This window comes from Pollicipes pollicipes, unplaced genomic scaffold, assembly GCF_011947565.3.
Source record: "Pollicipes pollicipes isolate AB1234 unplaced genomic scaffold, Ppol_2.1 Scaffold_3447;HRSCAF=4054_pilon_pilon_pilon, whole genome shotgun sequence".
NCBI classification, from domain to species: Eukaryota; Metazoa; Arthropoda; class Thecostraca; order Pollicipedomorpha; family Pollicipedidae; genus Pollicipes; species Pollicipes pollicipes.
Window position 1 is genome coordinate 20,003,657 of NW_023596297.1, and position 25,316 is coordinate 20,028,972.

At 51.6% G+C, this 25,316-nt stretch overlaps 1 protein-coding gene across 1 annotated transcript in view; it reads left to right on the top strand.

Moving 5' to 3' along the window:
- The window catches only part of LOC119091287 (apolipophorins), a 39,190-nt gene extending 19,358 nt beyond the window's left edge, over nt 1-19,832 (top strand). The window contains exons 7-16 of the mRNA XM_037213979.1: nt 1,210-1,315; nt 1,960-2,110; nt 2,352-2,535; nt 10,197-10,412; nt 11,720-11,911; nt 12,972-13,093; nt 13,258-13,485; nt 13,956-14,090; nt 14,552-14,769; nt 18,946-19,832. Coding sequence (XP_037069874.1) covers nt 1,210-1,315; nt 1,960-2,110; nt 2,352-2,535; nt 10,197-10,412; nt 11,720-11,911; nt 12,972-13,093; nt 13,258-13,485; nt 13,956-14,090; nt 14,552-14,769; nt 18,946-18,978 — 1,585 coding nt within the window. The 3' untranslated portion in view covers nt 18,979-19,832. The remainder of the gene's footprint in view (nt 1-1,209; nt 1,316-1,959; nt 2,111-2,351; nt 2,536-10,196; nt 10,413-11,719; nt 11,912-12,971; nt 13,094-13,257; nt 13,486-13,955; nt 14,091-14,551; nt 14,770-18,945) is intronic.
- The last annotated feature ends 5,484 nt before the right edge of the window (nt 19,833-25,316 follow it).

Consider the following 25,316-nt stretch of genomic DNA (forward strand, 5'->3'; position numbering starts at 1 on the left):
TCACCGCTGGGCTGATGTGAAACAGGGCCTGGTTCCGGGTGCTGATTTCAAACGTAACTTTCAAATGACCTCACCATAGGACCATATGATATACGTACACACACACACACACACACATATATATATATATATATATATATATATATATATATATGTATATATATATGCATATATATATATATATATATACATGAGGATATATACATATAAACAGATAGATAGATAGGTAGATGTACCAACCAGATGCTGATCTGGTTAATATTTAGGAAGTTTCTGCTATGTTTGTTCCTTTTTAGTTCGCCGAACACACCGATAACACCTTCACAGAGGCAGCTGTGGAATATGTGTAAGGACAGGGGCCGAAGCAAATACATGCCAACGCAGTCTTCTCTAGCACAGATGAAAGGCTGCGTAAGGGCACCAGCAATCGAAAAGATTTGCTGTCCTTGCTTTAAAATGGTTGTGGACAATCAATTGATTCGGTAAAAGTTTGTAAGGAACATGAGCAACTGGCCGCAAGCAGTGGTGTTGGCATTCATAAAAGCCGCATCACCAACGTTGTTTTCACGTTGCTCACTCGCTCTGCTTGTGAATAGAAATATTATGCAACCACCTGCCTCGACCATCATATACCATACCCCGCATACCCCCACGGAAAATGTTTTAGTGAGAAGGCATTACACCTGACATTTGCGCTTCAAAATGCTTATGGTGATCACACAAGGCGGTGCTCGGAGAAAATGTCTATACGTAGAGCCTAAGCTGTTGGATGAATGATGATCTAAGCACTCCAAAAATGTATTATGCCCCTCCGTAAAATATCTGTACACTCTGCGGGCTACATTTAAGATTAAGAAATGTGCGCAAATTTTGACACCCAGATACCTCGGTTTTTGAATAACATCAAACGAAGGAGGGCGCATGAGCGGCGGCCTTCTAGGACTTCATTCATTCCCCGCTCTGATCCGGACTTCGGCGATTAAACAAACCGTAGATAAGTCCTCACTTCCTCACTTCCTCACTTCCTCACTTCCAGTGTTTTGTGGTCGCACAACCTTCTAGCATTCAGCTGGATCATTTGCTTTGAAAAAATGTTATCGATCAATATGTGAAGGATTGCGATAGGCCAGTGAGGATGTTGACGGCCGGCAGCGGGTCGGCCGGTCAGCAGTGTTAGTGCCGTGCCGTGACCGGTGCCGACGTGTGCAGGTTCGCCGTCGAGGCCACCTTCCGGCGCCACGGCTCGGTCACCAAGACGATCTCGGTGACAGCCGGCGGGCACACGATCCGGCTCGGGGGCGTTGACGGCTTCCGGGTGAGCCCCCCCCCCCACCCCCACCCCCACCCCACCCCCCTCCGCCGCCCTCGCGGCGGACCTTGCGGTGGTATCGCTCGTAAGGCGCTCAAGGAACTTGCTGCCAGGAGTCCTCGACGCTTGTCATGAAAGGCAACTGTTATGGTCCTTGTCTGTGTCTTTTGGTGCCGGCGTTGGGGCGCTTGGGGTAATCTGCTTCACGAGATGGCCGTTTTAGAATTGCTAGTACCCAAGTGAGTGTTTTCCGCGACACCTGTCCTAACCCAGGAGGCTGCGGTCCGCACAGCTTTTTCCGGTGGTGTTCGCCATGGCTCACTTGGACCGCCATCGTTCGGTGTTGTGTCACAAAGACGACTCCGTGGAATGCTGGGTCGGCTGGCGATGTCATCCTGTTGTTGCTGAGGTCAAGAGGGCACGGGTTCAATGCACACGTACGACTGTGCATGTCCTATACGGAGCCTGACTGAGGTCGGAATGCTGCCACAGCTATGTGAGTCTTGTCTCCAGGTCGTTGTTTAGGCAGCCCCTGTAGCAGCTCAGCAAGCTCAGAGGTCCCGTGTGTCGCTCTGTTAGCCAATCCAGCACTGAATCGGACGGCGAGCTGGGTGTGATCCACTTCGTTGACGTCATCACCCTGCGGCCAGATCACGGCCGATGACCAGCCGGCCGAGGCACCGCTGGATCTCGGCGAACTGCGAGTGACACGCGCCGGGGACACCGTTTCCGTGCTCCTGCCCGGCTGGATGGAGCTGCACTGTAACCAGGGCTCGGACGTCTGCAGCCTCGAGATCAGCCGTGAGTGGTGTCAGTACCGAGCTGCGGCAGCCCCAGCGCCTGCCGGCACCGAAGCTTCAGCGCCCTCGGCGCACAGTCGGCCGGGCCCGCTCATGGTACAAGGAGCGGACAGGCAGGAGCTCTGCGAAACGGCTGTACAGATGTCTGCAGGGATGTTAAACACACTGTGAGCGATGCCCCCGGCCGTGTAGCAGTGTTGCCGCGCGTGCCGTGTGCCAGACGCTGTCCGTTCGGCCGGCAGGCTGGCTGTTCGGTCGGACCGGCGGTCTGTTCGGCACGCACGACAACGAGCCGTACACGGACCTGGAGTCGCCGGACCACCTGCGCGCTAGCGGGGCTCTGTTCGCCTCCTCCTGGGCGCTGCACAAGTGCCGCCGGCCGGCCCACATCGTCGAGCCGGGAGCGGCGGCACCCGAGACCGTCAGGTAGGCAGCGTCTCACGCACTGAAGGCCGGCAAGTAGGCAGCGTCTCATGCTCAGGAGGTCGTCAGGTAGGTAGCTTATCCTGCTCAGGAAACTATAGAAAAGCAGCGTTTCCTGCCCGACAGAGCGTCCGGTAGAGAGCGTCTCCTGCCTGGCAGAACGTTGGGTAGGGGACGTCTCCTGCCCGGCGGAGCATTCCGGTAGGGGGTGTCTCCTGCCCGGCATAGCTTCCGGCAGGGGATATCTGCTGCCCGGCAGAGCGTCCGACAGGGACGTCTGCTGCCCGGCAGAGCATCCGGCAGGGGACGTCTGCTGCCCGGCATAGCGTCTTGTTGGGGCAGCGCTTACTGGGGAGTTTTTATTATCCGTTTCCTGTTTTTGACAGGTTAGGGAGACAAATCAACGCTGTCAGGAAACCAATGCTCGATAAAAATCAATAAAAACGGAAATCCATGCTGTATTCGTGAGAACTAACTGGCAATCAGCGCCCTCTGGCCGGGCGACCGTCAGTTAGCCATCGCCCTCTGCCGGAAAGACCGCTAAGTAATCTGCAATCTCCGACCGGGAGGCTGCCAGGACGTCGGCATTTCTCTATAGACTGTCAAGTAATGTCATGTGTCAGTCTGATGCTGTCAGGTAGTCAGTTAGACACATGGGATGCTATCAGGTCATCGAGACCCGGTGGACTGTCTGATCCAGAGAGAAAGTCAGGTAATCAGTCCCTGCTCGACAACGCTGCGCTCTTAGCACACTGTCAAAAACCGTGAGGTAATCAGAACCCGTGCCTGCTAGTCAACGGGGTAATCAACATCCCTTGACGAGACACTCCCATGTGATCACTGCTCCATGTCCAGGACCGGCAGGCAGTCAGCATCTCGTGTCTGAAAGGTCGTCAGCAAAAAGTGTATCATCCCCTTCCCCGAGACTCTCAGGTATGTAATTCGCTACCACAGAAACCACCACACAATCATTGTCCTCTTGGCTGAGCATGTCAGGAAAATGTGAGACAGGCAATGCCTTCTGCCTGGGAAGCCCACCAGGTAATCAACGACCAAGCCTGCAGGCCGATAGCGAAAAACGCTTGCCTTATGGAGCTTCAGGAAGTCGACATTCCTGTTTTAAATCTGCGAGGTAACCAATAACCCTGCTCGAGAAGGTCAGAGGACCAATTACTTTTCTGGTGGCTGCCAGATAGTCTGCGACTCTGGTAAAAACAGACGGCTTATACACATACATGAGCCTGTTTAACAGTTGATATCTCCCGTCCGAGACAATCTAAGCAGCGCCGTGCTGAATGCTATCTGGTAACCAATATGCCGACATTAAGCCAGGGCGGTGGGACTTGACGGCGTGCCGCTGTATGTCTGGCATACGCGCTTCCCCGTTATCAGACTACACCTGCTTCATCTTCATCATATCTTATCATCATCATCATCATATCATGCTCTCATCATCATCATCATCATACTACTGCTACATCAACATCTCTGTCTCCTCTTGTGTTTTCCCTGACTACTGGAACGCTACCTCTACAACCTCTCTTTACAAATCTGGCCCCCATGACATCCCTAGTAATTTCAGACCTATATCAATATTACATTTACTGCCCAAAATGTGTGACCGAGTCGTGTGCATGCAGCTGTCGTCCCACCTCGCTGCCCATGACCTATTAGCTCCATCACAGTACGGTCACAGACCTTGCCATTCAGCAGGTGACGCCCTGTTCGACGCCGTTGAGTGGGCGGTACGTCGGGTTGACGCTGGGCACATTGCCGCCGTCACCTCCATTGATCTAGGCCGTGCCTTTCATAGTACCGACCATGGAGTTCTTCTGACAAAGCTGCAGTCGTATGGCATTGATCCGAAGTGGTTTCAGAGCTACCTTGCTGCTCGGTGGCAAGTAGTGAGAGATGGTCGTCTGTCTGTCTGTCTGTCTGTCTGTCTGTCTGTCTGTCTGTCTGTCTGTCTGTCTGTCTGTCTGTCTGTCTGTCTGTCTGTCTGTCTGTCTCTCTGTCTGTCTGTCTGTCTGTCTGTCTGTCTGTCTGTCTGTCTGTCTCTCTCTCTCTCTCTCTCTCTCTCTCTCTCTCTCTCTCTCTCTCTCTCTCTCTCTCTCTCTCTCTCTCTCTCTCCTCTCTCTCTCTCTCTCTCTCTCTCTCTCTCTCTCTCTCTCTCTCTCTCTCTCTCTCTCTCTCTCTCTCTCTCTCTCTCTCTCTCTCTCTCTCTCTCTCTCTCTCTCTCTCTCTCTCTCTCCTCTCTCATTCTCTCTCTCTCTCTCTCTCTCTCTCTCTCTCTCTCTCTCTCTCTCTCTCTCTCTCTCTCTCTCTCTCTCTCTCTCTCTCTCTCTCTCTCTCTCTCTCTCTCTCTCTCTCTCTCTTCTCTCTCTTCTCTCTCTCTCTCTCTCTCTCTCTCTCTCTCTCTCTCTCTCTCTCTCTCTCTCTCTCTCTCTCTCTCTCTCTCTCTCCGTCTCTCTCTCTCTCCCGCCGACTCACGGTGTCCCTCAGGGACCCTTGACGACCCTTTCCTCTTCAACATCTTCATGAACGATCTCCCATCTTACCTCCCTCACGGTCGACTGGTGTTCCACGCCAACGACATCGAACTGCTTAACTCCGCTCATTCAGACCAACTATCTGTTTGAAATCCCTACAGGAGGAAGCCATCCCAGGGATTCAATCCTACTTCACACCACATCATTTCACTCTAACTTCTTTAAAATGACCTCCACCATAACAGCTCTTCTCCTTCTTGGTACTGTGCTATGCTTGAAGAAAATGTCATTTTTCACCTGGACATTGCGGGAGACAAATTAACCCTTTCGCCATCCGTGAATATGCTGGAATTTCCTATTAAAGGTGTCTTTTCCTGGGAGGTGCAGATCTCTCATTTTGTCAAAAAGTGCTACTCTGTCCTTTTATCCTTACCAAGAATTCGTCACCACCTTACGCCTAAAGCTTGTAAACTTCTCATCCAGCCCCACGTTTTCCTTCATGTTCCGTATCGCGTCTCGGTCTTGGGTCGGGGCTGCAGAGTGTCACCTAAACAACGTGCAAGGCGTGACAAACTCTGAGGCCAGGATCGCCATCGATGCTTGGCGGGATTCAGCGGCCGCGACTGTTCAAGCGCTGGGCTGGTGCAATGTTGTCGCGTTGTCACTCGCTGTGACGGCCTCGCTGTTGTCAGGGTCCTTATGACTGGCGGGTTCCGGCGGCGAGCCGATCCATGTTCCCGAGCCGATCCATGTACGATCGATCGAGGGAGCGATCTAGGCGAGCCGATACGAGGCGAGCCGATCCATGTACCGCTGTACGCTAGCGCGTCAGCCGGGCGGCAGCGCGGGCGCCCTTGATCTGCCAGCCCTTCGCCTGTCGGCGGCACGCAGGGCTTTTGCGCATCCCCCAGCCTCATCCTGGAGCCGCCTTCCGCCGATCGTCACCACCTCGTGTCCCCGGTTAGGTTCGAACCAGACTAGACGATTCAGACAGGCCCGATGCGTGATCATCGCTCGCTCGCCGTTCTGCAACGTGTTGCCGAGTTAGGTTTTGGTTGATGATCGTATTTGTGATGAAGCTGTGTGAATAGATGAATGGTTGATAACGTATGAATAACTTGGCTCGCGCCACGCCATGTCAAGCTATGTCGTCGCGTTATTGTCATGCTTTTGTACGTCATTCATACTAATATTGTAGTTGTACCGAATCAAACAATGAGCCACTGGTTGGGATGATTCGTGAATGCTACGAACATGAACATGGATAGTTGTCGATATGCACCTTGCAGGTATTCAGGTACGAAGCCAGAACTCCTGGCAGACATAGGCACAACCATGGGTTTGGGGCCTGCCCCTTCCCCTAGACCAAAACTTCTTCCCCCTCAATCCGCGTGGTACGTTCCCTCTGAGATCCGGGCCCACTTTAAGACAATCCTCACAGCGACCCTGCTGGTACAGGGACGATACAGGAATAGCACAGGGGTGGTATAGGGATGGCACAGGGATGGCACAGAGATGACACAGGGATGGCACAGGGACGCCGGTGCGGAGATAGCCGTCATAGTCGAAGTGCCCGTGAACCCCACTGAATGATACGTGGCCTGGCAGTCGGCCGTATAGTCTCCTACCGGCAGATACAGTCATTAAGTTATGAACTTGCCGAAAACTAATGAGTTTGAAAAAGTGTTTTAAAGGGATTGGTTCTTCCAACACAGCTTTGTAATTCAAAGAGAACTGCGGCACGCTCTTTTGATTACTTGATACTTTTAGCTTTGCCACCTGCCGTATATTTAAGCAGCAGTACTTCTACAAAGTGCTGTCTTTAGCATAAAAGTACTACCCTCGCTGCAGCAGAAGCACCTACCGAACAGAGTCGTCACCGTTACCGTCGTCGCCAGGAATGATTTTCAATGGTTTCCACGGGTGGCTGTTGGCTCATATCTCAAGAGGTTGTAGCTGTTCACAGGTTACGCTCGTATTCTGGCCCAACTCTGGAGAAATCCAGGACCAACGGCTTACTTTCCACTCGTTCCTGCTGTTGTTGTTGGACATGACTGGGGGTTGGATCGGTTACGTAGAGTGCTACGGGGTGGTCGGCCATTCTCCGGTCAGTGATGCATAAAGGGACGGTGTTTGCGTCTTAAGCAGTTCGCACTAACCTTAAGCTGGGTAAGACAATGGCTTGTTGTCAGCAAGAAATCGTTTCCGAATTTTGTCATGTTTTCTTAACTTGACGTGCATCATGCAACAAAAACAAAGCCTCATTTCATGACGTGTTGCACAACATCACGCTGGCGGCCGTCCGAAGAGCGTGCTCTGGGTCGCGCTGCCAGACGCCGGGCGGGACGCTGGGCGAAACGGCCGCCGTCTGCCGCGCCGGTGTCGCCAGGGCCCTGCTGCTATGGCACGGTCGGCTGCATATCGGAGCAATATCTGGGGTCTAGCTCGGGTCATGAATCAGTGCCCAACTCAGACGCGGAGCCGTGCCAGGCTGGGTTGCTCGTAACGTCCATAAAGAGGGCTAGCGTGTAAAGTTGGTGTGGCCGTGCCGCTTCCACCCCAGAGATAGGTGGTGACGTCATTGGCTAATCAGGTGGTGCCGATCGATCATGACACGTGAGAGGTGCCGTCGGTCCGGGCGCCGGTCCCCCTCCCCCCCCCCCCCGCTGGCACCGCGCCGGCACACCCGAGAGCCCCACCGCGGCCACGCGACACCCCGCCCCCTCCCCCGCCACGCCTTCCCCTCCCCTGGGGGGACTGGGGGTCGGTGTCAAGTGACAGGACGCGCCTGAGGAGCACAGCAGCGTGCAGCCAGGCTTCGATGGTCGTACTTTTCCACCCGGTCTGTGGTGACCCCGCCCCGCCTGGCATCTCGGCTGTCGTAACGGCGTGGTGATGTCACACATCACGTTCATCCGGCGGCGCCTTCCGTCGCTTCGCCGTAGGCCTGGGCTTACCTTTTTAACCATTGTTTATGTTGCTTTAAGCATTCCAAATAAGCATACACACATCGCGCAGGCGTATCTGCCAATCACTGTTTACGTTCTTTGAAGCCTTCGAAATAAGCCTCTGCGGATCGAATTCATGACATCCACGATATTGACATTCACGCGTGGGCATGTATGTGCTCTTCATTCCCCGCTGTTGGGTCCTGCCGTAGAAGCTGAAGTGCATGCCATCGCTGCACCAGGCGCTGTCGGCTCAGAACATTTAGCGGGCTACGCCGTGTGTACACAATACCTCCGCCCCTCGCCGACAATGCAGCACGGGGAAGGGCGGAGGTATTGTGTACACACGGCGTGACATTTCGGTTTGTGTTAGATTCGTGGTATATGGATTGTTCCATATTTGTACGGGGTTTTGAACTGAGATAGCCCTTTCCATGATCATTCTTTCCCGTTGACAGCTATGGTCTTTGTACGACTTTAAATTTGTTTGCTTCTGAGATCGTGCAGCCTTTTACGCACCACCCATCTGAAAGTCACTCAGACATTTGCGACGCCGTAGAGGCGTCACGCGAATACCCCGCGCCATTGGATAAATGGTGCTGGTGTTCAAGAAAGTTATCGTCGTTACACATTCTCGTTTGCGTTGATGCAGCATCAAGTGTCCCACGATAGAGGGTAAATGGCTGAAATTCCTCTTGTGCTGCTGATAACATGTCTTGATCTAGAACTGCAGTATTATTATAAATAATGTAGGCATTTGGGCAACTGCTGGATAAGTGATCATGATAATAAGAATCAAACAATTTGATAATGATGTCGTAACTTAAATGCAAATGGACGTAAAAGTCATGCCACCACGGACAAATATGCAAGAACTCCAGAAAAAAGACAAAGCACGTGCACATGACGCTCGCAACCTGAATTTACGTACTATAAACCGACAGCGTCACGTTGCGGCGAGTACAGGTGTCATAAGTGAGTTGCGCCATCCGCTGCAGCGGCAACTCTGGCTGCGTCTCTGATGCTATAAAAGCATTCCATGACATAAGCAAACATTGCATTGAGGGGCATATTTACTGATGAGTGAAGTTTTGGTACTTGGAGCAGCTTTGCAGTTAAAAACCTGTCAACAAATGAAGTAATTTTTTCCATCATATGTGACTGGTTGCCTCGACATCTTAAAATGTCGAACAGCTCCTTCAACACTTGGCGAAGCTTGTCCATTCTCCTCGTTCTGCCCTGTGAATGCACAGACGAATTCCCGGAAGGCATAAGGTGGTGTTCTTATTGTATCTGGATGTACACACATATGTGTATCCACAGAATGAATGTTGATTTTGTCTTACGTTCGTCGATATGGATGGTGCTGGCACAGAGGTGCTGGTAAACCCATTGGGACGGAGTGCAAGGGATGAGGCCCAGGGATGGGGAGATCATAGATGACGATAAGGGATATGGGATTAAATATGGAGGGGATTGGGCTGCGTTGCAAGCACACGGCCGCGACGACGGCTTAGATTCCATGTATTCTTGTCTTCCGGTGCGCACCTGAGACGGTCAGTGTCTGCCATCCTTCAGCGCTGTGTGTTTCAAAACGTTTTAAGGTGTCTGATGAGTTGCACGTGCGGTGTTCATGTCGTGAGTATATTCGACTAACTAAGGTTGTAGACAACTTGCTGTGGGACAAAAAAAGCATTGTATATTGAAATACCGGATATATTGCCAAAACATCACATAATCTAAATGTCATCATGCAAATTAAGAATCACAAAATAAGCCACGACGAGAGTGATCATCATTACGGTCAGTGTTAAAGCAACCTTGCTGCTCCTGCTGCAGATACCCTGATGACATTATTCGCCCTGCACTCGGTTGAGTGCATGTCAAAGGGCATATTTGGGTTCGAGGAATGCACTTTTCTTGCAGTCATGCAGGACCCGCCAGACGCCCTTTACTGCACTCAGAACTAGCCCACTTTAAGCCACGGTCGGTCTGAGTCTGCCGTAAGCTCCAAATGGTTCCGCAGGGTGTGGAGAACTGTTGCTTCGTGCACACCCCATCTGTCGCGTGATAACATGTGCGCCGTGCGTGAGGCCCATCTGCCCGCGGCCGCCTCCGCTCCCGCGCCGCCCGCCGTGCGTGAAGCATATCTCCCTCCGTGCCCAGTCGGTCTGCCCCTCCCCCCGCTCCCGTGCCGTGCCCTGAACGTGCCTCCCCGTGCGGCCAGCGTGCGGACGGCGAAGCGGTCGGACGGCTTCTGCTGGGGCTTGCTGGGCGCGCCGCAGTCCGAGTACCGCGCCTGTCACCGGCTGGTCGACCCGGCGCCCTTCCTCACCGCATGCCAGCAGCAGGGCGACGAGAACCGTTGCGTCGCCGTGAGGGCCTACGTGGAGGCGTGTCGCCACCGCGGCTGGCCGCTCAAGATGCCCAACAAATGTGTGCAGTAAGTGTAGCGGGTACCGGCGGGCCGCTGCGAGCAGCGGCTGGCCGCTTCATGCCCTCCGGGACAGGGGCTTGGCAATGCAACAGCGGCGGTGACAGGGCGACAGGACGCCGCGTCACACTGCCCGGGGCAGGGGCTGAGATGTGCAGCAGCGGCGGCGACGAAGCGGCTTCAGGCCGCGTCACACTGCCCGAGGCAGCGGGCTTGGAAATGCAGCAAATACAAAGACTTCTGGCGATGTAGCGTTACCTTCCATACCGTTGCGTTTATCGTTGAGCTGGCGTGGCAGTGCGTGTCCCGGCAGTGTCAATAGCGCCTGTCTGATTGGACGGCCGCCGCCAGGGCGGTGACGCAGAGCCAGCGCAACTGATGCGTGCGCCGCGTGACAGTTCCGAGGCTGTCGATTGCAGCTCGTGCTGGAAGGGCGCCACCTGCCGGCGACTGGCCGCATTCTCGCTGATGTCTCGTCGCGGCAGCCTAGATCGGAACCGTCTCTCCATTCTGATCAGTCTTGTGTGTGTGGGCGGCCTGGCTCTGTTAACTTTCCTAACGGCGCAATAGGACCTCTCGCGTTGATCACCTGCGTAATCTGCTTGTACGGCAGTCTTCAATGTCTATAACAGAAATTTATTACTGAACAACATCTGGCGGTGAACAATCGTCTTTTTTCTGTGGAGGAATGTTTTTGTTTGGTAGCGTTGTTTGTTGAATGCTGCTTTTCATGGCATAAAAGCCGTGGTAAAGCCACAGGGCGTTTGACGACTGTACGCTAAGGGCAAAGTTTTTCGTATGGTGTTTATCAGTTGGCGTAGGTGTTCCCTGCGTGCGCTCTTTCAGGGTTGACTGAAAAGGAAAATTAAAGTCTTCCGTTTCACAACCTCGTTAATTTCGCAAGCTCTCAAGGGAGTTTGCAAACGTCTTAAGGTCTTTACCATTGCCTCAACACTCAGGGAGTTAGCCAATTCCCTGACTAGGCTGCAAATTCCGTGGTTCTTATGCGCTTCGTAACATATTTAGCGTATAATAAGTGGGCCTAAATATTACCGCAGTTAAGGTCTTGGTTTGGCTTGATTAAGTGAGCATGAACTTGGCTACATTTGCATCCGTGGAAACAACGCCGGGTTTCATTACTCTCGATATATTCACATATGTAAAGTCTCAATTCGGTGCATACTTGTCCATATCGAACAAGCATAAAATTGTGGGCCAGTTACATAAAAAGCAACTACGCCTCCAGCGTCGTGCCAGCGAGCCGCCTGGTGCGCGGAGTGTGCCCTTGCGCACGTGAACCTGCCGCCGGCCGGCAGGTGCGAGATCGACGGCAAGCCCGTGTTCGAGGGCAGGACGGTGCGCGTGCAGGGCGAGACGCCCGCCACCGAGGTGGTCTTCATCGTGGAGGCCAAACAGTGCAACGCCAACATCACGGCCAGACGCAGCATCGGCCGCCTGGTGAACTCCCTGAGCATAGCTCTGCGACTGGAGAAATTCGCCACCACGAAGTGAGTGGGGCAAGGGGGGGGGGGGACGTGCTGGTTCCTGCGTTGGTTGTTATGCCTCGCGGCGGAGGCGCGGTCACTGTAAGGCCAAGTTTGTGGGCCACCATATCGCAGTTTTCAGCTCGCGCACACGGTCAAGGTTTTTTCCCAACGTGGCTCGTCAGAATCACGCTCGAGTGACTGACTGACCCTCTCGCCGTAAACATCCGCTCGCTCAAGCCGCCTGCGTGTGAATCTGCGTGCAATTTGCGGCGAGCCACTCGCTACTTCGCGGAAGTCCTCCTCGCAAGTACGGTCGTCTATTATGATTAACGGTGTGACGTTATCGCACTGGAACTGCGCTCTAATAACGACGCCAACGTGTCCTGGACTGCGCCTCGGACCGGCCCAGCCGCCACCGATTGTGTATAATTAACAGTGGCGTCGGCTGAAGGCAGCGACCCGCCTTTGTAAGATAAGCACACATAGCTTCAACGAAAATGTTCGCTGCGCAAAACGATGGCAACGAACTCGTAGTTTAGTCAGTTGCCTGGCGTCGTCAGGGGGACCCATCAGGGTGCTGACCCCGACAGCGGTGCAGCTGGCGGTGACGTCACTTGTATGCGGCCGACACAGGTGTGGCTACCGCTATCGGCCCCTGGTCGAATCCTAGTCGATGGGCTTTTTGCCGACCAGGTGCCGACGGTCGTCAACACCAGTTGCGGCGCTCCGCTGTGAGCGCTGTGGTGGAAAGCGAAATCAATGGAATCAACGTGGATATCGTTTTTAGTGTTCTGATGGAAACCGGGACTAAACAAACTTGAACACGCAGGTGATTGAACGCGAACGCTTTTATTTGATGGTTGACTCTTGATTCCTCCGACAACTTACGAACACATGTCACCGGCTCACCGCCTGCCATGGATATATCGGTCTAAGCAATGACGACTCGCGCATCATGTGACACAGCTGCGAGAGAGACGGCTACGGAGGGGGGGGGGGGAGGGGAGGAACAGGTGGTAATGGGCTGAAATAAAGTACGGCCACCCTTCGGGTGACATCGATTGGCCCGGCCGTGTCGCAGGTTCGCCGTGGTGGTGTTCGGCGGCGACGGAGTGCAGGACCAGCCGCAGGTGCTCACCGTCAATGGCCAGATCTTCTCGCGCGCCAAGAGGACCGTCCAAGCCTTCCGTCAAATCAAACCCGGTACGAACCCCACCCCACGGAGCTATGTTCCCACGCATCCTGTGGGCGTCTCACCGAGCACTTGCCACCCTGGGGTGGAGCGTGTCTGACCCGCCGCCGGCCGCTGGTGGGACCATCCCGCACCACCCCACAGCGCTGTGACAGGCCCGCTCTCGATGCGCCAGGTTCGGGCGGTCGGGACGTGTTCGGCGCCCTGCGCCGGGCGGCCATGCTGCCGTTCTCGGCCGGCGTGTCCCGCACGTTCATTCTGATGCCGTGCTCGGCTTGCGAGGCCAGCGCCATGAGCATCGACTACACCACGCTGGCCAACGCCTTCGCGGAACAGCAGATCACCCTGCACGTCATCATGGACGGAGACCTGAGCGTGTCCAAGAAGAAGGGCAAGCTGCTCGGTAAGTGTGTTGTCGCAGGGGCTGACGCTTGGGACGGTTGCTTGCTCGGTTGTTTTGGAACGAGGTCGGTGGTCGGGGAGGGGGGAGGGGGGGCGTGAATGGTCGTTGATCAGGGTGTGTTAAAGAAGTGCAGCTGTGTTACTCACTTATTGTACGATGGTATGCGTTCTTTGGTATGAGGCAATGCAATATTGTGTCCTGTTTGGAAGAAAATGAAAACGAAACAACGCACATTCATGTGCAATGTCCTCAAACAACCCTTTCAAATATGCAGTATCTTCTGACAACTCTTTCAAGTGTGCAGTATCTTTTGAAAACCCTTTCAAGTGTGCAGCATCTTCTGATGAACTGTTAAGTGTACAATGTTTTATGAGAACTCTCTCAAGTGCGGAGTGCCTTCTGAGAACCCTCTCAAGCCGCTGAGCGTCTGCATCTGACTCGGCTATCGGCTTCTGCTCTTCGCGACTCAGGCATTGACAGAAACAAGGCGTGGACGCTGAAGGACGCCAAGAAGCTGGTTGGCGATGCTGCCCTGCTGAAGCACGTCAGGACGCCGAAGGCCCAGCTCAAGCTTTGTGAGCCGCTGGCCACCAGGCAAACCCAAGGTAAGACACAGCTCGGGACGGACGCTGTCTGCCGAGTCGCAGTTCATCTCTGGAGGCTGGTAAAGCTCAGACCGACGATCGCGATGTTTATGGCAACATTTTCAGAGATTCAGACAGTGGTTTGTCTGATGTTGGTGAACCATGCACCTTGTCGGAACTGAGCTGGCGATGATGTGAAGAATGCTTGTGTGTCAATAATGATTTCATAGGATAAATTCGCTTCACATGCTCACTTATTTTGACAAGCCATTACATATCAAACAGACAAAGAGCGTAAAACACCTCACCATCCATCGAATACAAAGGCTGTTCACTTATGGCTTTGTATCATATCCAAGCCGAAGCTGTTTGCTGGTCACTGACGGCGCGATGTCGCGTCGCTGCCCCTCGAACCGCCTCGCACACCTCACGCTGTGACGAGCCGCCGACCGACGCGCCTCACCCGGCGCGTGCCCCGGCAGGCGCCATATTCTCGTCATCGAAGCTGACGCCGCACCCGCGGACGGGTCGCCTGCGCATGAGGCAGCTCAAGAAGTGGATGCTGGTGTTCGGGAAGCGCGTGGCGCTCACCGCTCGCCCGCAGTCGTGCCAGAACTGCGAGTGCGCCGCCGACGTGGAGGGCACGGCCCGGTTCGAATGCATGCCGTGCTCGTCCGTCCCGCTGCTGCCCTCCGACCTGGTCAGTGCCCTCTGAGCCTTTCAGTGCTCCTGACCCGGTCACTGACCTGGTTGTTACCCTCTGACCTGATCGCTGACCTAGTCGGTGCCCTCCGACCTGGTCAGTGCTCTCCGACCTGGTCAGTGCCCTCTGAGTCTTTCAGTGCTCTCTGACCCGGTCACTGACCTGGTCGTTACCCTCTGACCTGACAACTGACCTAGTCAGTGCCCTCTGACCTGGTCAGCGCTCTTTGCCTTAGTCAGTGCCTTCTGACCAAGTCAGTCCTCTAACCCGGTCAATGCCCACTGGCCTGGTCAGTGCCTGCTGACCTGGTCAGCGCTCTTTGCCTTTAGGTCAGGTGGACTTCTGACCAAGTCAGTCCTCTACCCGGTCAATGCCCACTGGCCTGGTCAGTGCCTGGACCAAGTCAGTCCTCTAACCCGTCAATGCCACTGGGTCAGGGCTGACCTGGTCAGCGCTCTTTGCCTTAGTCAGTGCCTTCTGACCAAGTCAGTCCTCTAACCCGGTCAATGCCTACTGACCCGGTCAGTGCCTGCTGACCTGGTCAGCGCTCTTTGCCTTAGTCAGTGCCTTCTGACCAAGTCAGTCCTCTAACCCGGTCAATGTCCACTGGCCTGGTCAGTGCCTGCTGACCTGGTCAGCGCTCTTTGCCTTAGTCAGTGCCTTCTGACCAAGTCAGTCCTCTAACCCGGTCAATGCCTACTAACCCGGTCAATGCCTACTGACCCGGTCAGTGCCATTTGACCTGGTCAGTGCACTCAGAGCCACTCGGTGGCCTTTGAGCCGGTCGGTGCCCTCTGACCCGGTCGGTTTCCTCTAACCCGGTCAGTTTCCTCTGGCCTGATCAGTGCCCACCGACCCGGTACAAACCCTTCGATGCGATCAGTATTCCTCGACTCGATCAGTGTGTTACGATCTGTATACCAGTGGATTCTTATGTATATCCCATGAACAATAGGATGATCTCAATTTGAACTCAACTTCACTTAGCGAAAACACATAAACTTTGTCAGTGCCGGTTTGCGGAGAGAATCATGGCTGCCCTGATTGCCGGGATGCAAGGGTGAGGGATGTCGAGTATTGCATCTCGCATGGAACAGGGTTAATTGGGTCACTTGCTCGAGATGGACGCCAGTTCACTTATGGCTAACTGCTACCAGTAAGACTAGATTTAGGCTAACTGCTACCGGTTAGACAAGATTTATGTTAACTGCTACAAATAGGGCTCTTCGTCGGCGCGGGACGAGCAACAAGATCCCATGTACAAGCGGTCAGTTGTTATCATGTGGATGATGTCAAAAACTAAGCAAATGAAGACTCCTCAAACACATTTGGCAACTAATGCTAACGTATTTCGCGACTGCAGTGGAGAGTAAGTATACTTTTCAGGAGAAGTTAGCGGGCGTAAGTCGGAGTCAACTGATACAGAATTTGCCACCAGCTGACAAATCATCTGGTTAAAATACTGGTCAGGCTTGATGATTTAAATCGAGGACGTCCATTAAGTCACGATGCTTAACGGTTTTGGCATTTGGTACCAAGGCGTTGAGGAAAACGCAGATGTTTTGAAGTGAACACGCATCATGTTGAACATGGCCACTCGCCTGTGCAGTCTTCATGCTTCATTCTCTATCGGCTTAGATCGCGCGAAAGCTCGTGACGGTCTGCACACATCCTCTCACGCTTTTGTCTGTGGGATTGTAGGTCTTCTCCTCCGTCAGTATAAGTTAGTCTCGTTTGGTTGCAACGCCTGATTGCTAAAATCTGAACCTGGTTTAAACCCATGTTCCTAAGTTTTTCGCCAGCTGAAAATCACGCCGCCCCCATTATATGTTATTCGAAAAAGGGAGTGAAATAGTGGTGATATTGCAACAATGCAGAAATACGCTACATGATCAAACCGCCTTTACTTAAGTGCCTTGAAAAGACTACGGAAAACTTTTTCTGGTATTTGCTGTTTGTTTTTAGTTTTTTTCGGCGTCGCTGCCAAGTCTTAGCGTTGTCATATCGTTGTTGGCAAGTCATATCGGCGCCGCTGTCAAATCATTGTCATATCGTTGCTGGCAATGATATAAGCTCGTCAAAAAGATTAATGGCCCGACTGGACCTCTACGCTACAAAATTGGGTGCAGGTATATATTGCCACATAATGTTAAAAAAGAGCATTGTACATCATTCGTCGTATTTAAGGCCGAACATATCGTAAATAATCACAAAACAGCCAGATTCATGTCCCTACCTTCAAATTTTAACAATTACGATAGCGAGCTCCCGAGCGCCCCACACACTCCACCGCCTCGACCTCGCCCCCCCCCCCCTCCCACCTCCCCAGCGCTGTTGCTGCGTTATCGTCGCGTGGTGACCACATTACTGCTTATCAAGAACCATAAAAAATGTACGGGATCAAAATAGCGGTGATAATGCAATGAAGTACGTTCCTTATCGCGTGTAGGTACGTTTATGAAACAGACAGGCCAGAATAATTCAGAACATAGCCTAAACTAGCCTAACCTAACCTGACCTAGCCTAAGCTAACCTAACCTAGCCTAACCTAACCCAACCTGACCTCCCCATCCTATCCCCCTCAACCCAGCGTCCCATCGGCGTCCATGTTCCATGCCATATATATTTACGTATTACAATGTTTTGTTTAGCCGCCATGGTCTCATTTTGCTATCCATTTCTCACCCAAAGACGCCCCTTTCGCCTATTCGCCCCTCATGTCGACTAATCTACAAACATTACGGAAGACTGCTTGGATACGCAATAAACATATTTCATTGGATTTTTGTTACCCTGGCTGGTACGTTTTTTGGTTCTTAATGCGCAGCTATGTTGTGATTGCGCATAGCAGTGGCGTCGGGGTCGCGGCCGCTCGTGTTTCCAGTGCTCTGGTGTTCGTTATCGTAGTTACTTAAGTTCCAAGGTAAGAGTTTAGATGACCTGTTTAACGTTATTTACAATATGTTCTGCCTTAAAAACGACGACTGATGTACATTCTCTTTTAACGTTAGGTAGCAATGTATACCATGACCTAAAATTGTCGGTTGGCTGACGTCAAGGTTCCGTCGGCCTGCGGCCTCGCTCGCGGCAAATCACCCAATTAGATGGCTTAAGATCGATCAGATGGCCAACGGCAATTATGCGGGATAAGATGGCAGAGAATATGGCAGAGTTCTAAAGAGAGGTCGATGCTGCTTACGGAGCGTATGAGCGGATGCGCTGGTCCGTGCCTGGTTCAGCGAGGCTTAGCGTGTTAGTTTTTACATTTGCTATATGATTTTCCGTCATGTAGACCCACTCTCTTTACGCTAGTCTGCTTTTTCATGGTCAGGCTTGACAAGCTTGTACGAATTATTTTGTGATTTATTGAAAGGGTGTGACCCACTGAAAAAATTACATGTGTTAGAAATGTGTAAAGCTGTGCCAGTCTCTTCTGGTTCACCGAAAATCTTACTTTAAGCCGGGAGTTCTCTATTTATACTATGGCGATTCCAGGGAGTTGTTGGGCATAATGAAGTATTTAATTAGCCGGCAGCACTACGCCTGAAGGCAAAGCTCAAAGGGCGGCAAGACTTCAGTTGCGCGATGTTTGTTGGGTTGAAAGTCACGCTCTGGGAAGGTTGAAAGGAAAGCTGTTGTTGAATTAAGACGTTGAAACCTTTAAAACCTAAAATTTTGGACAAAATCTTCAGTCTAACGTCCACTCCTTGTAAAAATATTCCAAGCCGTCTTCCAATTTTTAAGCGCAAGACTGGGCCATTTTTGAATTTAAGGAATCTACAACGGCCTCAAACCTCACACATATCGCGCAAAAACACTTTGACAGAGATTCACATCTGTCCATTGGAGCAGAACTAAACTTATGCTTGGCCGCCACACAAGTGATAGAGCATGTCCGGCTCAACTTGCCCTATCACTGCAAGTCAACCAGATGTAGGTGTCCTTACCGCCCTTTCCCTACTGTGAACTGAACTAGGAATGAACGTCTGACCCAGTGGCACACATCGGTGACCCGGCGTCTACCGCCGACCCGCGGTCACCGTGAGGCCGACCACGTCTCGGCCGCGTGCCACGTATCTGTCATCGGACGAGCCCGTCTTCCGGCGTCTCTGCCCCCCCCCCCCCCCCGTCCCCAGGACACCCCGCAAGCCCCACCGTTCGGCTCCGTTGCAGGAAGACGATATCTTCTACAGCGACGACGCTTAGCCTACGTCGGTCGCCCTAGCGACAGTCGCGCCACCGTGCACCGGACCCGCGGCGCTCGAGCGAGCCCGGCGCTCCAGCGCGCTCGTGTACCGGCCGGGACGGCGCCCCGCTGCCGTCAGCCGCCGCGGACCGGCCGAGGGGTCCCTCGGTGCGGGTCTCGGTGACGGAGTGCGGCCGCGCCCCCGCCAGTGACGGCGGGGAGGGAACGCCCTGCGGCCAGTGAGCTGACAGGGTTGGGCTGGCTGTCCCTTCTCGTTGAAAGGGGAGAGACCTTGCGTAAGCATAGTGGGGCGTCGTGGTGATGTCGGGGGGAGGTCACGGCGCTGGAAGGCATCTCGCCCAGTTAGCAGGAGGTGCAAATGTTCTTCGCCAGGCGCGCTAGTGCCTCATCCTCGTCAGGGAGTCCTCCGCCGGGCCCGGCACGAGCGTACGGCCCAGCTGGCTACGCCTTCCCTCTTGCCGCCTTGGTCAAAACACGGCGGCGGTGGCGCTGTTGTCGCTGTTGGTATGGTCTCGTGAATACTTGGGGTTGCTTAGTGTAATTATGGGGTCTCGTGCAGGAGCGCCCCCAGTCTACGCTGAGGGGTTCAATGCTGACGAATAAGGTTCATGGCTTTCCTCAAAAACGTCGCCGCAGAGTGTCATAAGCAACTGCTGTTATTCCTGGTTTTTAGTTAATTTGCTGCGAATCATGAAAACCCATCGGGCTCTTGTGTGGCGTGCCCCAAGTTGTTATTAGTCAGGCGCATCTTGTGCTTGCAAACAACACAGCGTTTTAGAATAGATACTGTCCTCTGTCTCATCTCATGCTGTTAACTTTTGAAAAATATATACACGCTGGGAAGTGCATTGTTTAATTGCGTGTCGAATGTCCAATAACCCAAGAAATGAGCTCGTGTTTGGTGGCCGCATCACAGAGAACAAAGACGTTCCCTGTGATATTTGTCTCACATATTCCAGATGTGCGCCTTCCTGCGTAGTTCATGGAATCCTCCATGGAGGTTGTTTATTCGTGTAACATAAACATATTTGAATTATGTTGCATTAGTTATATTCCTTTATTATTGAGGTATTTTTGAATCAGGTGAATTGCCAATGTGGATACGCCTTCATGCTTTCTCAATGAGTGCACACGCACACATCCACAATAACCGAAGTCGCTTAGTGAACATCCAAAGCAGGAACGTTATTGCCAACATTTAAACCAGGACTAAACGGGTCGCTGGCCTTTGAAAACTCCTGAATCCACATCGTACGGTTACGAAGAGGGAGGTAGCGCACTGATGTCCGGGTCTGCGGAATTCCCCACCTGACATCAGCTGTTATTTGTGCCGGGGCGGGCCTGGCGCCTGTCCACCCGTGCGTCATGTTCCGAACGCTCTGCTGAAATGCCGGCATTAGTTTCTGTAAACATCTGCTCACACTGGACTGGGTATCCTCCTAGAAGAGAACATATCTTGGCTCAAGTAAAAACTGAAGCAAGGGAACATCTATACTATAAAAACAATTCAGTACCATTCCTTTCAAAAGTAGAAAAGCTCCTGCAAAAATTTAAAGCGTAGCCGTTTCACAAATGTGAGGGGCGTTCATCATTGGTATGTGGTTTGCCTTAAAATCATGTATCCAGCGGTGTGTTCCCTGTCCGTTTTTTACGCCCAATACGGCTGTTCGATCAACTCGATTGTGACGCCAATGACATTTGCTTAAGGTCTAGCCACCATGTACTGTAGTTCTTTTATCCATAAGGGAGCGTGACTCATGTCGTCCTGCATACTGTTACAGAGGGGCAGCAACTGCAGGGTCCGTGTTAGCGTTTGGGGGTCATGCCACAACCAGGTTTCGAACCGGGACCCAACGTGGGAACCGAAGGCGCTGATCCGTGGTCCACGTGACTAGTGAATAAGTTTAACGTTACGTATAGTCCCAAGTTTGCCAAACAATTAACCTGTCTCTATGACAGTATGATTCTTCACTATCTTTGATGTTGTCTTATGTCATGCACATCACTCGTAAAGTCGTTAACTCGCAAGAGTTGCATGCATTTTCGTGGTGATTTGCTCCTATACGAAGTTTAACTTTTAGTGAGGCATTACGTGTCATCGTGAGCTAGTGTGACGTTCCCATGTCATTACTCCAATAGATATCACATAACATCGCAGTTTTCCCATCAACCCAACACATCGGCAAAGTTGACCGTGCAACGTGACTTTACCTGTGTGAACGTGACTCCTAATCATCGGCTAAGTCATGTGCATGTACACCAGGGTTACGGTGATGATGATCTCCTTGTCAAGTACTGCCCAATCTTCCACAAGTGATATGTGACATTTTAGGATGTGTGGCCAAGAGGACCCCTTCCGCCTTAAGTCATGGCATATGCATGCGCATGGTTCTTGATGCCTGTTGATCTGTATATCGACGAACGGAACACTTAAACCATTGAGCTAAGAACTAATAGCGGTCTTTGGTAAGCAAGGACTTTGAGGGTGGCTTTAAAGGTGAAAATGGGTAGAGAAAGGTTACCAACATTCGCACACGCTGCTCTAACCAACATCGATAGGCAGGGACTGAGAGCAATCGTGATGGCCAATATGGATGAAGGCGAGTGGTCCAGGTTACGTGGCTTCCGTCTGAAGATGGCGCACGGTACTTACAAACATGCATCTGACCTAGCTCCCAAATTAGCTGTTCATTAGCTGCCAAACAGTACAACAAAACACAGATCAACCACTTGTTGGACTTTCAAATAGCCGAAACTCGGCGTTATCGAACAAGGCGGTAGTTGAACAAACTAGTCGGTCACATGGCTACTTTTACCCAAATTTTCAAAATTTGGCCGATGTCAATTGCGATCTGCCTTCAATTTTTATTCGGCCCTTAGGTCAAGCCTCGACTAGAAAGTGGCAAGCATGTGTGAATCAGCACTGTCACTTTAGAACTTCTCACTTGTTTAGTCGTTACGTTACATTTACATGTGCCTTATAAAAAATATGTCAGTACATTCAACTCCGCTCGGGTACCCAACCACCCATCGAGGGTGAAAAAATATTCAACTTAACAGTTATTGTTGTGTAAATGATTACAGTAATCAGTCTCAATGTTAGCTATATGCTATGCTTATCTTGCATGCCGATGTTTCTCAAGTTCAAGTGCCGCATTGTTTTGGAAAAGAAACTCTGAAACACTACTAACATTTCCTTTAAAAATTTACAACTTGAACATTTTTATGCAAATCTTGGAAGGCAGCAAAAAACATGAACTATGACTAAAGATAACTTTTGAGCTTTCTCTTTCTTTTGGCTCAAATATATAAAGTCGGTGCAGTGACGTATGCCACGTTGTAATCCTTCCGAGAACTGTTAAACTCTTGCAAGTTGTGGCAACTATGGCTTAGCACGTACAATGAAACGGTATTGCCATGCAAGAAGAAAAGGCCCGCTTCGGCGCTTTGCACCCTCGGCACAACAGCGCGCCGCAATCCGTGTGTACCGTCGCCGATGCTCGCGTCATTGACAGTAGGCTGCAGGTGGGGTAGAAGAGCTCTGTGAGTAGCGAGCTTCTGGCGTATCAGGGTTCGTGCTGAGAATTGTACAACCAGATTAAATGCGGACGCTGTTTTTCTGTCAGAGACCACGAGCATAACCAAAGTACAGGTGCATGGGGATTAAGTCATTGCATGCCTGGGATATAAAATGGCAAGAAAGGCTTCATATTGATTAAATTGTGAAGTTCCAAAAATATTTTCGAGCTTCAACTTCACTCACGTCAGCTTTTAGTTTCACCTCTTTGCCTAGTGCCTAGTTAGTGTAGCCTAGTGCCCAGTCTAGTGTCAGCATACGCCTATGTTGGATTTACGCAGGGTTTGTTCGTGACCTTCGCACCGTTTGTGACCGTAGCGCTACTACTCACCTAAACGATTCACCACTTACACGTTAATTAAGTGTAATGCCACAGCTGACCAGAAGCAAGTGACTGGTGATTGGTCGACAACATACGCTGACACGTGAACAGCAACCGTCCGATAAAATTCGGAAAAAGTTATTAAGAACAATTTCCAGACCCTCTTTGCGTGGGAGGCAGGAGTTCGCGGTCGGTCCGAGGGTCACTATTCTCCACAACAATTTTTGTTCGAACCACATTTTCCAGCCATGAGTAGGCGACTTAGCTGATCACGGCTGACTGCATGTAGCTTTGCACATCCACCGTTGACAAGAAGCATGGTCCATTCCTCCCCAAGTCCCCGGAACTGCCCTAAGTGGCAGGAGTCTTTTAACGTCACGAGGGGCTCTGTTTTGATGGCCTCTTAAACGATTCGAGAGAATGCACCAGGTCATCCCAGGATTGACGCGAAGCCGCTTCTCAGCATACGACGGGCTTCGATATGTTTACATTTGCGCCACTACCCTACAGGCGCCGGAAAATCCAGCACGCGGTTTCATTGCGCGCTGCATACTGTAGCAGGTGCCGCTGGCGTATCGCTTTGAATTCACACCCCTTCACATTATTTCGACACTTTGAAGGGACATAATGATGTTTAGTTCAGCGGCGCTTCGACTGCAGCGAGCATTTCGTGCCCGTATCTCTCTGCAGAAACAATGCAGGTCGTCTGGGTGTTTACGAACCCCGAATTCTGTGGATCAAATTTTGATTGTGTTCCCCACTTGTGAATTCTGTACGTGCTTGGGTGCAGCTGACGACACGTACTCACAAACCCTCGCCAGCATTCAAGATAGCGACCGTCAAAACGCCCAGCAATGGTCATTAGCCTACGCCCGGCCGGTGCTCTGAGATAACCGCGCCCAGCTGGGAGAGTGAAGTTGACCTCCTCCCTGAGATCTCCATCTCCCAGATGTCGTGCGAAAGCAAGATACAGTTGTGAAGATCTCGTTAGGTCATGAAGGATGCACACCAATTTTTTACCTGATGTCAAATGTGAGGTCACCACAGGTGACGAAAGAAAGAGGACTTTCCGACAGATGCTGTTAAAACATATGTCGATGTGCCGAGACCTGTATTGAGCGCACAGAAGTTAGCGTTTAAACTGGTGGAGTTCATTGCCACCATGTTTTGTTCCCCAACAACGGTCAGATTAGGTCAAGTCACCGTTCAAAAGTGGTCCACCATTGTCATTCATGTGCGATGCTTTTTGGCTTTATTTTCCATTGTGCTTCGAACTAAATCTATTTTATTAGGCGCAGCTGTGGGACGAAAATATCCCAAACACAAAAATATCATTTTAGGCTGACCGAAAATGTCAGCTGAGGTCAGCTTAGGTCAAATTCATAGCCCATCCAACCAAAAAGTTTAAGTGTTAACCGGGTCCATGTGATCAGCCCAATGTTTTCTGCTGTTAAAACTTAGCCCTGTTAGTGCTCTTTTTTCCCCATGTTGTGCATCTATAGATACTCAAGATCACATAGCTCTTGCATACGTTATGCATAGTCTTTTCAAAGCTTAGCAATGCATATGCAGCAAACTGAGAACAGGTACGTTGGTACATAAAATTATAGGTCATCAACTTCACAAGAGCTGATGGCATAATTTAAAGATGGATACACGCGTCGCATTCGTTCATCTAGACTCCCCGCTATTGACGACAGGGTTCCTAAACCTTGGATGACCTCATATGACATTACGTGCAAAAGGCACCCATAGAGGTAGGTCATGACTTAGGCCAATTTCATGTGCCCTGTGGTCATATGAGGGGTGAGCATGAAAGTTAGTGCTCTTTTCTTCATATTCCAACACCAAAACTACATAAAATTCTACAGATTTGCATTAGTACGAAAAGTAGCAAAAGATGACCTCACTTCGGGCCATTGACCTCGCCTAGCATGTTATTTTACTGTAGCAAGTGTGAGCATGGGCACATAAGACACAAAAAGTTATGCATGGTCAAAGTTTTTTGTAGAAATTGGCCTCTTTGTTCTGACCTAGGTTACTGATCCCGCCAATGAAACTTAAAAGTTGTTCAAAGTATGAAAAAATGATAGATGACCAAGTACTGTAAATCTGGTGTTGCCGAAAACGTTCGTCTTTGAGTTGTGTTCGAAAAACTGCGCGAGGAAGTCAACTTCCCCCCCCCCCCCCCTCCCCCGGCTGGGCGCGATTTAGGCCGCATGCGCCAGGGGAAGGAAAGGCTATGCCGCCACGACCGCCTGCAGATACCATGAAATAGTTCAAAAAGGTCACGTCGTCGCTCGGTACAACACTTTCGCTCAGCACCAAACATTGACGAAACGTTCCGCCCGGGCACACTCAGCGACCAAACATGACTGCACAGGCTACACAATCTGCCGTCTCCAAATTCAAATGGTCGCTGCACATTATGGCGAAAG